The following is a 14,018-nucleotide window of genomic DNA, read 5'->3' as shown; positions in this document are numbered from 1 at the left end:
TAAATTCTATATATAAACAACATTTATATAAACTTATGTTTTAGTTCTAGGATGGAACAGGGGGCTTTCTGGAGATGCTAGCTTAATAAAACTAAGAAACTTCAGTGTCTTTTAGAACAGCTGCAGTGAGTACTTAAATCCTGTCTCTGCAAACAGATAGGAATTTCTCTTAATCGTAACTTTCATTTGGCACAGTGAAAGCATGCTTCCACCTATCCCCCAGTAAAACCAGTTTGAAGTCCAGGGTTTCTTTCTCTCCTGTGCTGTAGTTTAGGGGAATCTTCACTTAAAACCTAATGGTTTTGTGTCCCTGTAGGTAAGTTGCTGATGTGGAGTTATAGGTTTGCTGACAGCATATTGCATCTGCTTTTTGACAAGATTCTTAAACTTGTATTTCAGCTTCAAGATTAGATGAGCACATAATTCCAGTTCATATTAATATACAGTCTCACATAAACTTTGATATTTTCACGTGGAGCTACAGATGATGTACAACGGTAGCACACTGCACATCCCTGTATTTGTATTGGTAACTCTTACCTTTAATAAGCACTTAAGATTAAGCATCCCAAGGTAATGCATACTTAAAGGTTTCTGCAGTAAATATTTATTTGATGCATAGCATTCCTCCAACTGAAATGTTACATCCAATCAAAAACCCCAAGAGCTGCTCATTACAACAACTAGTAATGGCGGCTCCGTACGGCGGCTCAGTACGGCGCCTGCGTACGGCGGCTGCGTACCGCGCCTCCGTACGGCATTTGCGTACGGCGGGTCTGTACGGCGTTTGCGTAAGGCGGCTCCGTAGTGCCTACTGCGCGTGCGTAGTGGCGGCTCCGTACGGCGGCTCAGTACGGCGCCTGCGTACGGCGCCTGCGTACCGCGGCTCCGTACGGCATTTGCGTACGGCAGCTCCGTACTGCCTACTGCGCGTGTGTAATGGCGGCTCCTTACGGCGTTTGCGTACGGCGGCTCCGTACTGCCTACTGCGCGTGCGTAATGGCGGCTCCGTACGGCGTTTGCGTACGGCGGCTCCGTACATCAGCTCCGTACGGCGTTTGCGTACGGCGGCTCCGTACTGCCTACTGCGCGTGCGTAATGGGGGCTCCGTACTGCCTACTGCGCGTGCGTAATGGCGGGTCCTTACGGCGTTTGCGTACGGCGGCTCCGTACTGCCTACTGCGCTTGCGTAATGGCGGCTCCGTACGGCGGCTCAGTACGGCGCCTGCGTACGCCGGCTGCGTACCGCGGCTCCGTACGGCGTTTGCGTACGGCGGCTCCGTACGGCATTTGCGTACAGCGGCTCCGTACGGCGTTTGCGTACGGCGGCTCCGTACTGCCTACTGCGCTTGCGTAATGGCGGCTCCGTACGGCGGCTCCGTACGGCGCCTGCGTACGCCGGCTGCGTACCGCGGCTCCGTACGGCGTTTACGTACAGCGGCTCCGTACGGCGTTTGCGTACAGGGGCTCCGTACTAACTACTGCGCGTGCGTAATGCGGCTGCATACGGCGTTTGCGTACGGCGGCTCCGTACGGCAGCTCCGTACGGCGTTTGCGTATGGCGGCTCCGTATTGCCAACTTTGCGTGCGTAATGGCGGCTGCGTACGGCGGCTCAATACGGCGCCTGCGTACGCCGGCTGCGTACCGCGGCTCCGTACGGCGTTTGTGTACACCGGCTCCTTACGGCGTTTGCGTACGGCGGCTCCGTACGGCGTTTGCGTACGGCGGCTCCGTACGGCGTTTGCGTACAGCGGCTCCGTACGGCGTTTGCGTACGGCTGCTCCGTACGGCGTGTGCGTACGGCGGCTCCGTACTGCCTACTGCGCGTGCGTAATGGCGGCTCCGTACGGCGCCTGCGTACGCCGGCTGCGTACCGCGGCTCCATACGGCGTTTGCGTACAGGGGCTCCGTACGGCGTTTGCGTACGGCGGCTCCGTACTGCCTACTGCGCGTGCGTAATGGCGGCTCCGTACCGCGGCTCAGTACGGCGCCTACGTACGCGGGCTGCGTACCGCGGCTCCGTACGGCGTTTGCGTACGGCGGCTCCGTACTGCCTACTGCGCGTGCGTAATGGCGGCTCCGTACGGCGTTTGCGTACGGCGGCTCCGTACTGCCTACTGCGCGTGCGTAATGGCGGCCCCGTACGGCGCCTGCGTACGCCGGCTGCGTACCGCGGCTCCGTACGGCGTTTGCGTACAGGGGCTCCGTACGGCGTTTGCGTACAGCGGTTCCGTACGGCGTGTGCGTACGGCGGCTCCGTACTGCCTACTGCGCGTGCGTAATGGCGGCTCCGTACGGCGCCTGCGTACGCCGGCTGCGTACCGCGGCTCCGTACGGCGTTTGCGTACAGGGGCTCCGTACGGCGTTTGCGTACGGCGGCTCCGTACGGCGTTTGCGTACGGCGGCTCCGTACGGCGTTTGCGTACGGCGGCTCCGTACTGCCTACTGCGCGTGCGTAACGGCGGCTCCGTACCGCGGCTCAGTACGGCGCCTACGTACGCGGGCTGCGTACCGCGGCTCCGTACGGCGTTTGCGTACGGCGGCTCCGTACTGCCTACTGCGCGTGCGTAATGGCGGCTCCGTACGGCGTTTGCGTACGGCGGCTCCGTACTGCCTACTGCGCGTGCGTAATGGCGGCCCCGTACGGCGCCTGCGTACGCCGGCTGCGTACCGCGGCTCCGTACGGCGTTTGCGTACAGGGGCTCCGTACGGCGTTTGCGTACAGCGGTTCCGTACGGCGTTTGCGTACGGCGGCTCCGTACGGCGTTTGCGTACGCCGGCTCCGTACTGCCTACTGCGCGTGCGTAATGGCGGCTCCGTACGGTGTTTGCGTACAGCGGCTCCGTACGGCGTTTGCGTACGGCGGCTCCGTATTGCCTACTGCGCGTGCGTAATGGCGGCTCCGTACGGCGGCTCAGTACGGCGCCTGCGTACGGCGGCTGCGTACCGCGGCTCCGTACGGCGTTTGCGTACAGCGGCTCCGTACGGCGTTTGCGTACGGCGGCTCAGTACTGCCTACTGCGCGTGCGTAATGGCGGCTCCGTACGGCGGCTCAGTACGGCGCCTGCGTACGGCGGCTGCGTACCGCGGCTCCGTACGGCATTTGCGTACAGCGGCTCCGTACGGCGTTTGCGTACGGCGGCTCCGTACTGCCTATTGCGCTGGCGTAATGGCGGCTCCTACGGCGACTCAGTACCGCGCCTGCGTACGGCGGCTGCGTACCGCGGCTCCGTACGGCGTTTGCGTACAGCGGCTCCGTACGGCGTTTGCGTACGGCGGCTGCGTACTGCCTACTGCGCGTGCGTAGTGGCGGCTCCGTACGGCGGCTGCGCGTGCGTATTGCGCGTTCGCTGAGGCGGTGTGGTTGAGCGGAGCATGCGCAGGTGTCCCGTCCGAGCTGAAGCGGTCGGTATGGCTGCCAGCGGCAAGTCGTTCCTGTCCGATGCGGGCTATGGGGAGTAGGAGCTGGACGCGAACTCTGCTCTCATGGAAGTCGACAAAGGTGAGGCCGAGCGGCCATGGCAGTGCCTGCCTTGTAATGTTGCCGTTATGGTCCTCGGCTTCCACCGCCTGAGGGGCGGTGTTGTCTCGGCCCGCGGTCCTCAGCTGACGGGAGCTCGCTTTTGTACCGCCAGCGGGGGGTGGAGAGGGCATGGCCGGGAAGCAGTGTCGGTGTCCGCAGTGGTTGTTGGTGTCTCGTTTAGGTCTCAGATATGGGAAGCTCGGAGAGCAGTGCGAAGCCGTCGTTCGTTTTTCCAGGCTCTCCCAGAAATACCCGTTCCCCATTCTCATTAATTCAGCTTTCCTAAAGTTGGCTGATGTGTTCTGAGTCGGGTAAGTAGCCTCAGTCAGTTATCCATAGCAGTGTAGTGTGTCTTGGAGTGGTGCTGCACAGCAGCTTGGGCACATGTGAGGTGTTTTGTACGTTTGTGATTATACTGCTACACTGAGCACAAGCTGTGCTTAGGCTTTTCTGGACATGGTTTTTTATCAGATTTTTTTCCCTAAGTGTGCCCAAAACAGGTATCTGGTATCAGAAAGGGGCTACAAGGAGAGGGGTCTGCATCAGGGACTGCAGCCACAGGACAAGGGGTGTTGGGTTCAGACTGAAACAGGGCAAGTTTAGGTTAGATCTGAGGCAGAAGCTGTTCCCTGTGAGGGTGTTGAGGCGCTGGCACAGGGTGCCCAGAGAAGCATCTGCCAGGGTGCCCAGAGAAGCACTGCCCCATCCCTGGCAGTGCTCAAGGCCAGGTTGGACACGGGGGCTTGGAGCAACCTGCTCCAGTGGAAGGGATTCCTGCCCATGGCAGGGGTTGGAGCTGGATGAGCTTAAGGTCCCTTCCAGCCTAGCCCATTCTATGATTTTATTATTTGCTTATGCTCTCCTCATTGGTGTCACTGAGTGAATTTCCCTGAAACTGGGCCTGAATCTGACCCTACCATACTAGAAGACAAACACCATAGTGTGGCTATAGTCTCTTTGTTGTTCTCTTAGTCAAATATGTCTCTAAAGTATAGATCTTTTCTTGCTTTAATTTACTCTTGGGAGGTTGTTTTGGTTTTTATGATACTTTCATCTTGAAAGTGCTTGAATATTTAATATAGAACAACCTGATAAAGGAATGTGTGTGGAAATGTGTGTGCCTCCTAACAGAAACAACTTCCTGAGGCTCTGTGTGCTGAAAGTTACTCAGCAGAGTGAGAAGCACTTAAGAGAAGATCCTAAATGTGGATGAGTTCGTCAAAAGAGTCTTCTCCGTCATTCACAGCAATGATCCAGTTGCTCGGGCCATTACCCTTCGGTATGTAATGACATTAATGAACCTGGACTTGATGATCTTACCTGGTTGGTTCTATGATTCTGTTTGTGCTCATCCACATCTATTACAGAAAGAAACATATTTTTCTATCAAAATAGGCTTTTAACCAGCCTTTCTTTGTTTCTGTTTGTTTTTATCTGGCATTTCTTCATGATCACTGTTCTTCCTGATTTTGCTGTCATCTCTTCCTGTAGGATGTTGGGCAGCATGGCGTCTGTCATTCCAGAAAGGAAGAATGCACATCACAGTATTCGTCAAAGTTTGGATTCCCATGATAATGTGGAAGTTGAAGCTGCAATATTTGCTGCTGCCAATTTTTCTGCACAATCAAAGTAAGATGTTATTTTTGTTTCCAGTTTTTCGTATCACAGAGAATGGAAACCCCGTTAGCACTGGCATTCACAAACCTTTGGTAGTGCCAACCATGTAATTTTTATCAAAATGTTTGCTTGTATGGAACATTATGAAGAAATCTGAGCACAGGTTTAACAGATACTTCTTTTTTTCTAAAATGGTAGTGGAAAGCTCATAAATATGGGAATGCAAAACAGAGCAGCAGCTTTAATCAAGGAGTATTTTACATAAATCCTGTTCTGGAACGAAACGTAGCGCTGCTTGTCACTTTGACATGTTCTTGGAAGCCCGCATTTGATCATGTGCAGGGTTTCTGAAAGAATGGGATCTTGGCAAGCTCTCTCTTGTGGAAGCTTTTATTGCTAAAGCACAGTGTTTGGTAGTTCAAAAATGGTTTTATTTTTCAGTGATTTCCCTCTTGTATTTATCTCACCTGATACTTTGTCTTTTCTCTACAGGGATTTTGCTGCTGGCATATGTAATAAAATCAGCGAGATGAGACAAGGTACATGTGTTACATTGAGTGATAAAAGGGAAAACCTAATTTCTGTGAGAGTTCCTTATTATCCTTATATAAATATTAAATGCTGTAGCCCTCATTCTCAAATATTTCCTGGTTTTAAGTTAAATTAGCTAACCATTAATCTAGCGCCTGGCTTGTACCTCCTCTTTAAATCTTAAGTTCTCAAAACACCTGTTTGGTAAAGAGTGAAAGCTCATCTATAGCATGATGAATAAACTTGCATAGCCTATAACAGGTTGCTTCAGGTGAGTTAATCACAGAATCATGGAATGGTGTGGGTTGGAAAGGACCTTAAAGCTCCTCCGGCTCCAACCCGGGCCACGGGCAGGGACCCCTTTCCCTGGAGCAGCTGCTCCAAGCCCCTATGTCCAACCTGGCCTTGAGCACTGCCAGGGATGGGGCAGCCACAGCTTCTCTGGGCACCCTGTGCCAGCGCCTCAGCACCCTCCCAGGGAACAGCTTCTGCCTTAGATCTAACCTGAACTTCACCTGTTTATGTTTAAACCCATCGCCCCTTGACCTGTTGCTGCAGTCCCTGAGAAATCCTTGTAGCTCCCTTCAGACACTGGAAGCTGCTCTGAGGTCTCCATGTGGCTTTTCCTCCCGAGGCTGAAGAGCCCCAGTGTTCTCAGCCTGTCATTTATGGGAAGTGCTGCAGGCTGTGCTCATCCCCGTGACCTCCTCTGCACTTGCTCCAACAGCTCCATGTCCTCTTTACGTTGAGGACACCAGATGTGTGTCTTACCTACAATGAAGCAATCTTCTCCAAGAGCTGTGGAAGTGCTTGGTACTGCAGTCAGCAGTGGTAGCAATGCAGACATACCTGTGCCTCAGTACTGCTGAAAGCCAGTACAAAGGACTAACACTACCTGTTTCTCTTCCCTGTTGCAGGTTTGGCCACACCTGTGGACTTACTGAAGTTGATCCCTATTCTACAGCACATGCATCATGATGCTAGCCTAGCCTCCAGCTCCCGGCAGCTGCTCCAGCAGCTGGTAACATCATATCCCTCCACCAAGATGGTCATTGTTACTCTGCACACCTTTACTCTGCTTGCTGCTTCTTCTTTGGTTGACATTCCTAAGCAGGTAATTCTTCCTAATTATGTCTTTCAACTTAAAGCACATTTAAAAGACCTCAGATTCTAGCTGATGCTGAAAAATAAATGCACAGATATGCTGGGATGGTTGCTTCTATGTGCTATAGAGAAAGAACACCCTGAAAACTGCTGCTGCTATCATGTTTTTTGCCCTCTCTGGTCCTATTTCCAGATAACCCAGTCAAACACAGGAACCCTTCTTTACAGGTCTTTCTTTAAAACAATTGAGGTTGAAATCAAGCAGGACCTTAACATCAACCCTGGCCTGCTCTGAAAATATGTCAGCTTTACCTGTAGAACCCAGGCCTCACCTCTCACTACTGTGCATCCTCTCAGGTCCTGGGTGCGTGTGTTTTGCCTTCCTTACATGCAAGTGAAGGCATATTTTAATAGCAGGGAATGTGTTTGAAAATATTTCTTGAAGAACTCTGAGGAGGTTGAATCTGTTGCTGTAATTTAGGACTACAAACAAGATTGTGATAGAAAAATACAATACTTTTATGTTCTGGTAATGTGCTTTGTGGCCACGATTTACGTAGCGAGTCTGAGCACAGTGACGTTTGAGACTAGCTAGTCCTTGTAGTCGCGAAAGTCATTGCTTTCTTTCCATCTTGCACAGCTATGAAAGGCTGATGTCTGTTACTGTTAAACTAGTAACATTGATCTGTCTGAAACTTCTTTTTTGATGTGGCTGATTTCTATATTTCAGAGGATGCTTTCAATAGTATGGAATCTAAGCCAACTGAAACAACATTAGAACACTCCCTAGGCTTTCGGGGTTTTCTTAATGAGTAAAGAGTGGCGATTTATTACCTCTATGAGGTAAGACTGGTGATTAAGGCTGTATTTCTGTAACAGAACAGCCACTGCTGCTTAAAAGTGATAAGCCACTGTGGGGATGGAAAGCAAAAGCATGGCCAGCATCTTCGTGCTTTTTTCATGTGCTGGCTATTCCATCTTTCCATCTCTGTGAAGTTTCAGGAAAAGAACACCACAAGGGACATGCAGTTAAGTGTCATTTAATAAGAGATCAAGGCTTCAGAGGGGGTGGGTAGGGGTTTGGGGTGTTTGGGTTAGGGTTAGGGTTTGGCAACCACATAGAAGGTGTCTGTGTTGATGTCTGTTAACTGCAGATCATGCAGCCACCCAGATAAGCTTCAGTAGTTGCTAGTAGTATAATCACAACAGTATAAGGGTTTTACTGAACTTCTTGGAGATACTTTATGGTAGCTCTGAGAGTGTCAAAACAGCTTTCGAGGCTTCTCAGGTGTGCAGGGTGAGAGAAGATAGAGAAGGATGTTTGAACAAGCAGAGCAGCATGGTAGAAATCAGCTGTCAGACTGTCTTAGCTTGCTGTGGCATTGCAGCCTAAGCAGTGGCTTTTCCATGTGGTGAGCCATCGGGCAGATATGGTGAGTTAGTTTTGGCTGTGTATGCTCAAAATTCCATCACACGTACCTTTAAAAAGACCTTCCCTCTAGTAGCATCTCTCTCAAACAGTGAATTTACTTTGTTGCAGATCCAGCTTTTGTTGCAGTACTTGAAGAATGACCCCAGGAAGGCTGTGAAGAGACTTGCAATCCAAGATTTAAAGTTGCTGGCCAACAAGACACCACATACGTGGAGCAGAGAAAACATTCAGGTTGATGCATTCTTTTAGGCTATAATTTGTTAGGGAAATTTGCAATTAGTTGCAGGATTCTTTCCAGAAGAACAATTTTGGAGGTAAACAAACTTTGTAATCATGCATGTCTCTAAGACTGGAGAACTGTCTTATCATCTTTACCAATATTTGATCAGTGAGAACTGATAACTTTTTTGCAACTGATTTTTAAGTAAGAAATGACTTAGAATTGGTGTTTCCTAGCATCTGAAACCCGCTGTCCTTTTTCTGCAAGCCATGTCCTAGGTCTGCTATTGAAACAGATGCTTCAGGACCTGACTCCTGATTTTAATTTCAGTAGAGTCTATTTTGACTCTCAAAACTTTTCATAGCCAAGTGCAACCAAACTTTTGAATACAGATGGCTCATGGGACTTCCTTCCCTCTGGATCTTTTCTCCTGCTACTCTTTAGGCACTCTGTGAATCTGCTCTTCACACTCCTTATGACAGCTTGAAGCTGGGCATGCTGTCTGTTCTTTCCGTGTTATCGGGGACCATTGCCATAAACAGTACTTCAGCACTGCTCCAGGTAAGAAAACAAGATCAGCTTATTATCTTTGGCATTTTGGATGCTTTGACCTGTCTGTCTACTGATAATCAGTTTCATCTGAACATTTTGTAGTGTGTTCTTAAACTGGTTTTGAACTTCAGCATACTAGGGGAGAGACAGAATGTGTTCATTATATGTAAACTTAAAATGGGGTACTTGCATACCCACAAATAGTCATGGTCTAAGATTTTCTTCTTGATTTTGTGATTAATGTGCCTTATGAAAGATTTTCTTACCTTTGGGTCTTATATGCCCTCAGTGGTATGGTTTAGTGGTGGTCTTGGCGATCCTGGGGTAACGGTTGGACTTGGTTATCTTAAAGGTCTTTGCCGTTTCCAGTCCCAGGAGCTCTGCAGGAAGGGCCAACTCATGCGAATTGCAGAGCAACCATCTTTCCCTCCTGCATCCAGCCGGAGAGCATAGCCTGTCAGCACTGACCGTGCTTTGCAAGGCTGGGAAAAACACCCCGATGTGGAAGAGAGCATCCACTCCGCTGATGTCCGCAGGAGCAGCGTCTTCCCTTCTTGCTGCCAGCCCTGCTTCCCTCCCCGCGATTTCCAGGTCAAAGACACAGCGAAGAGCCCGAGTCGGAGACTGCCAAAAAGTTCGGTAGAGGAAGCTCTGGCTCAGCGTCTTCACTGTTCGCACTGTTTGCGCTGCCTCGCCTCCGCTTTAACCCGCTCAGGCACTGCCGGCCGGGACAGCCCGCAGCCTCCACCGCAGAGGCGGGCAGGAGCAGCACGGCTGGGCCGGCAGCACTGTCCTGGCACTTACACGGAGGGAAGGGAGGAGAAGAAAAGTGAGAGGAAAAGGAGCAGAGGGAAAATGCGAGTACGAAGAAGCCGCAGACAGCAAGGGAGAGGCAGGCGCGGGCTGCACTGGCACCCAGCGACGGCGGCCGGGACCGCTCCGGGAAGCGGCGGCGCCGGCTCCGGACCGGGCACCGCGACGGGAAGGGGAGTGGAGGAATCTCTCCTGAGGACTGGGCTTCCCAAAGCCCCTGCTCCTAAACTGGAGGAGCTGGGAGTTTCTAATAACCTACATTTTGGGGCGGGGAGAAAGGAAAGGGAAAAAGAAAAAGGGAAAAAGGAAAAAAATCCAAACCTCGACCTTTTCCCATGTAGTCCTCAAGGGTGCTTGTCCAAGCCACGAAAATGGGAAGTGCCTGGGGGAAGGTCGCATGCATTTCACTCTTTGTATGGCACCAGACTGTGTTACTTTCCAGTGCAGCTGAAGGAGAAATGAAGCCTTACTGGTGAGAACTGAACGAATCTTTCCAGATTCATCTACCTGTGTTTCACAAGTCTGAGAGCAAATCTGTCTTTTCCTGCAAGATAAAAAACATTTTGCATTTCATTTCAAAGAGACAAAGTTAAATAGTGCTGCATAACAAGGGCAATGTTTCAATAGGAGCCCCAGTAATAGATGTTCTATGCTGAGTAGTTTTATGTAGCAATGACAACATAGTCAATTGATGAATAAGTTAAAATGTTTTAGGACTCACTCAAAACCCACTCTATATAGCAGCGTAAGCATGTCCATTTTCCAGATAGGCTACATCCGTCAGTTATACGAAGTGAAGGGATAGGGAAAGCCTTCTGATATCATGAAAAATCTTTGAATGTAGCAAGCTTTTCTTTGCCTTTCTACTGTGCTTAATCTTACCCACCTAATCCTGTACAGCCATTCGCCTTACGGAAATATTTTGTGATATGGAGAAATTCTGTAGAAGGAAACAGGAGTATGCGAATTAGATTATACCCATAGCCTGGATCCATCTGGCACTGCCTGGTTTAGGAAAGCCAGAAGAGATCATACAATTTCCTCACCTTCCTGCTATGATTTTTACAACTTATCTTAAAAGTCTCCCTTTTTCCACTTGAAAACGACCCAGGACTGGAAATATGAGGGCTGTACTAACACAGACTGTATATTCTGGCTAAAACCAGAAGTCATTCATTCTAGCAGTACCCTGATATATCTGGCATGCTTATAAATTTGGGAACTAGGCAATACAAGTTCTGAACCTCATTTTTTTTCCACACCAAATTAAACATCTGAGTTTCACTTGCCATTGCCCAGTGCTGCAGTTGGCTACATAATTGCCTCTTCCTAATGAGCTGAAGCTCCACACATCTTGTCGTTTGTATGGTTTTGTGCTATGGATACAAGGATTAGCAAGGATTTAGGATTAAGATCACATTCAAAAGATGAATAACTTACCACTTTGTGTATTCCACCAGCAGGAAAGTTAAGTGAAGTGCCAGGCACTATAGTGCCCTGTGAACTCCCATCACCAGAGAAAGGTATGGAGAAAAGTGGGTTTGACCTCAAAATCATGAATCCCAGAGTTTAGGAGGCTACACTGGGAGCAGCCTCTACCCTTGCATGCTGAGGGAGGGACCTCTGAGAAGTAAAGAGGTCCCTGGAGGCAGCAGGAAACTTCCTATGTCCCATGGGAGCAAAACCTCCCACACTCCCTCCCCACAGATGTCATGGCAGGAACAAGGAAAACTCCCTTTTGTGCTTCTGTAAACCTCATCAAGCTCGAAAGTTAGCTGCTGCACCCCCACAAAACCTCTAGCTGAGACAGTAATAGAAGAGAGGCAATTTCTCAAGCAGGCTGAAATTTCAGCCACTGCCATTCTCCCACACAGTTCACACAGTGAACTCCCTTCTCCCATTTATATTTTCATTCCTCTCCCGAGTGCCATGACAAGTTAGCTCTTTGCGCTTGGCACTTCAATTACTCCCTCAGAGCACTTGAACTGCTGAGCCCTCCCAACAAAATGAGGATAATGCATAACGCTCATCGTTTGCTGTGGTGCGTCTGTTTCCCCCTTCCCAGGTTTGCAACCTGACTGGAGAGGCACAAGCACTGACAGCTGAACAAATCCCATGACACCAAAGGAGCCCTGAGGTTCAGGGCTGCCCAGCACAGCAAAAGGGGATGCTCCCTTCCTTAGTCCTTCCCAGAAGTATTACTCTTCATACCACCCACATGAATAGCCACTTTCAGATGCAGTGACCAAGGCACAGAAGCGGAAGTGTCAGACATTTCCAGCCCGAGCAGCCTTTAGCAACATTAGCAGCTGAAATCAACACCACTTAGCTTCTGTCTGTCAAGGCTTGAACTGGACTGCTTCTTATTAAAAAAATCAAGAAACACCAACACATATGCATAGCATTACATATAATATTACGTATATGCTGTTACTCATTCTTACAAAGCCTATTTCTCTACTAGAACGCCCTGTTATTATTGACTTCTCCTTGGTCAGACTGACTCCAGCACCAGGAATCACATTTACCTGCAGCCCAAGAGACATCACTCCTTTTGCCATAAATACCCTCACAATAGAGCGTTACAATGGCTAAAATTGCTGCTCAATTAATTGCCATATACTTCCTGCCAAATTGCCTGTAATAGTGCTGCCATTGGCATAGAAGGAAAGAATACGGCCTTTTAAAGTGCTCTGAGGTCACATTAGCCTTGCACATGCTCCATTACCCGTGACCTTGTCTAGAAGTGTGTATCAGATGTTTGCCTTGGGCAGCTATACTCCTCATGTATAGAGGCACCAGGCTTGACACTAAAGGGGGTCCCTGTTAGGAGATGTGGAGCAGCCAGGAGAAAAGGGTCAGAGACCCTAGAAGAACTTTGATCTCCCAGCAGGAACTTACCTTGAGGGACCAATGCAGCCAAAGGGAGAAGAGGCCAATGCTTGAAGAACAAGAGGAAGCTTCCAGAGGGCTAAGGAGAAGCCAAGGAGAAGCAAAGGTGTCCATTTGAGGGAGAGAAGCATGCCAGGTGTGGAGGTGCACTTAGGTCCCTGCCTCTTCACTTGAGGAGTGGAACCAAGGGGAAAAAAGGTGGTTTACTTCACATGTTACCATGGTCACGTGGAGATTGCTCCATTGTGAGAGCTTTGGGAGGATCACGGTTAGGGTTAGGGTTAGAAGACACAGTGTATTTTTCATGGAAACACATGGAAGATTTCCTTCCTTTCCCTTTATAAGCATGTGTTGAAAAGGCCCACAGAAACTGATCCAATTGCTTGCTGATTCAAGCACAGAGGAAGGTGATTACCCTTTCCACCTGGGGAGCAAGTGCTCTCTTCTTGCCAAGAGAATGAAGGAGAGAAACATCTCCACATATCCTAGAAACCAAAAAGTGTGTCTTCATCTTCTCCAAGCACAAAACAGCATGGTCTGGGATTACTTTGCAGCTTACCCAGGAATGCCCACTGGAATCAAACCTTCTGAAGACAAGCAAGAAGTTCATTAAGTACGCAAAGAATATGGGGAACTTCTGTTGAAAACTACCCCAAAAATCGTGGCTGCCATCATGGGTTCTGGAAGATTTTGAATAGGAAGCTGCTCTGTTATACTTTACTGTGAGAGCTTTTCACCATTAACTTGCTCTGCTGGAAAATAAAGAGCAAAACACCACAAAACAGTCTCTCAAGGCATGAATGCTGTGAAAGTTTTTTTAAACATGGACCATTTCAGTCACGTTTGGAATGGCTTTCAACTTGGAGGTGAAATTTCCCATTCAAAAATTAAAAAACTGAGCACTGAAAAGTGATCTTTTGCTATTTTTACAATCCTATGTAACAAATGAGCCATTACTTGCATCGCAAATTTGCTGAAAATATTTTTAACAGATCTTTTCAAACACATTCTTTCCAAAATATTGACACACTTAAAAAGTTTTATAAGGTGCTGGGGTTTTTCTTTGTTTCTCTTTACCTAGCTCACTAAGGCCTACATGGTTTGTGATTTATGGCTTTCTGGGGTGCAGTCTGCCAGATTCCAGTAATGATTTTTAATTAATTGCATAACTCCTATACTCCTGGTTGTAAAAAATGGCACAAATATGAATGAAATGTCACCTAATACACTGCATTCCACTTGCATTTTGGGGGGGGGGGGAAGAAGAGAAAAGAAAAATCAGGGGCCTGTGTTGCAAACTCCACCTTCCTCTAAGTGAGCTCTTGATAGGTTT

General features: G+C 49.0%; 1 protein-coding gene and 1 long non-coding RNA gene across 4 annotated transcripts; one reads left to right on the top strand and one right to left on the bottom strand.

Annotated features, from left to right (window-relative positions):
• Positions 1–3,347: 3,347 nt before the first annotated feature.
• LOC117436726 (integrator complex subunit 7-like) lies at positions 3,348–12,168 on the top strand. 3 transcript variants are annotated; one of them, XM_034066787.1, is made up of 9 exons: positions 3,348–3,503; positions 3,706–3,835; positions 4,656–4,803; positions 5,016–5,153; positions 5,634–5,680; positions 6,590–6,786; positions 8,317–8,439; positions 8,873–8,989; positions 9,333–12,168. In XM_034066787.1, exons 4-9 carry the CDS (start codon positions 5,017–5,019, stop codon positions 9,621–9,623), a joined length of 912 nt encoding a protein of 303 aa, XP_033922678.1. In that variant the 5' UTR covers positions 3,348–3,503; positions 3,706–3,835; positions 4,656–4,803; position 5,016; the 3' UTR covers positions 9,624–12,168. The 3 variants fall into 3 exon arrangements, with proteins under 3 accessions (XP_033922678.1, XP_033922680.1, XP_033922679.1); XM_034066789.1 differs by having other exon boundaries at positions 9,350–9,572; XM_034066788.1 differs by having other exon boundaries at positions 3,348–3,835.
• On the bottom strand, positions 7,801–9,559 carry LOC117436727 (uncharacterized). The gene is made up of 2 exons (XR_004550060.1): positions 9,247–9,559; positions 7,801–8,458 (listed from the first exon to the last, which is right to left on the bottom strand). It is a non-coding gene; the product is annotated as an uncharacterized lncRNA (long non-coding RNA).
• Positions 12,169–14,018: the final 1,850 nt, after the last annotated feature.

This window comes from Melopsittacus undulatus, chromosome 10, assembly GCF_012275295.1.
Source record: "Melopsittacus undulatus isolate bMelUnd1 chromosome 10, bMelUnd1.mat.Z, whole genome shotgun sequence".
NCBI lineage: Eukaryota > Metazoa > Chordata > Aves > Psittaciformes > Psittaculidae > Melopsittacus > Melopsittacus undulatus.
This window is presented reverse-complemented; position numbering and strand designations above follow the sequence as displayed.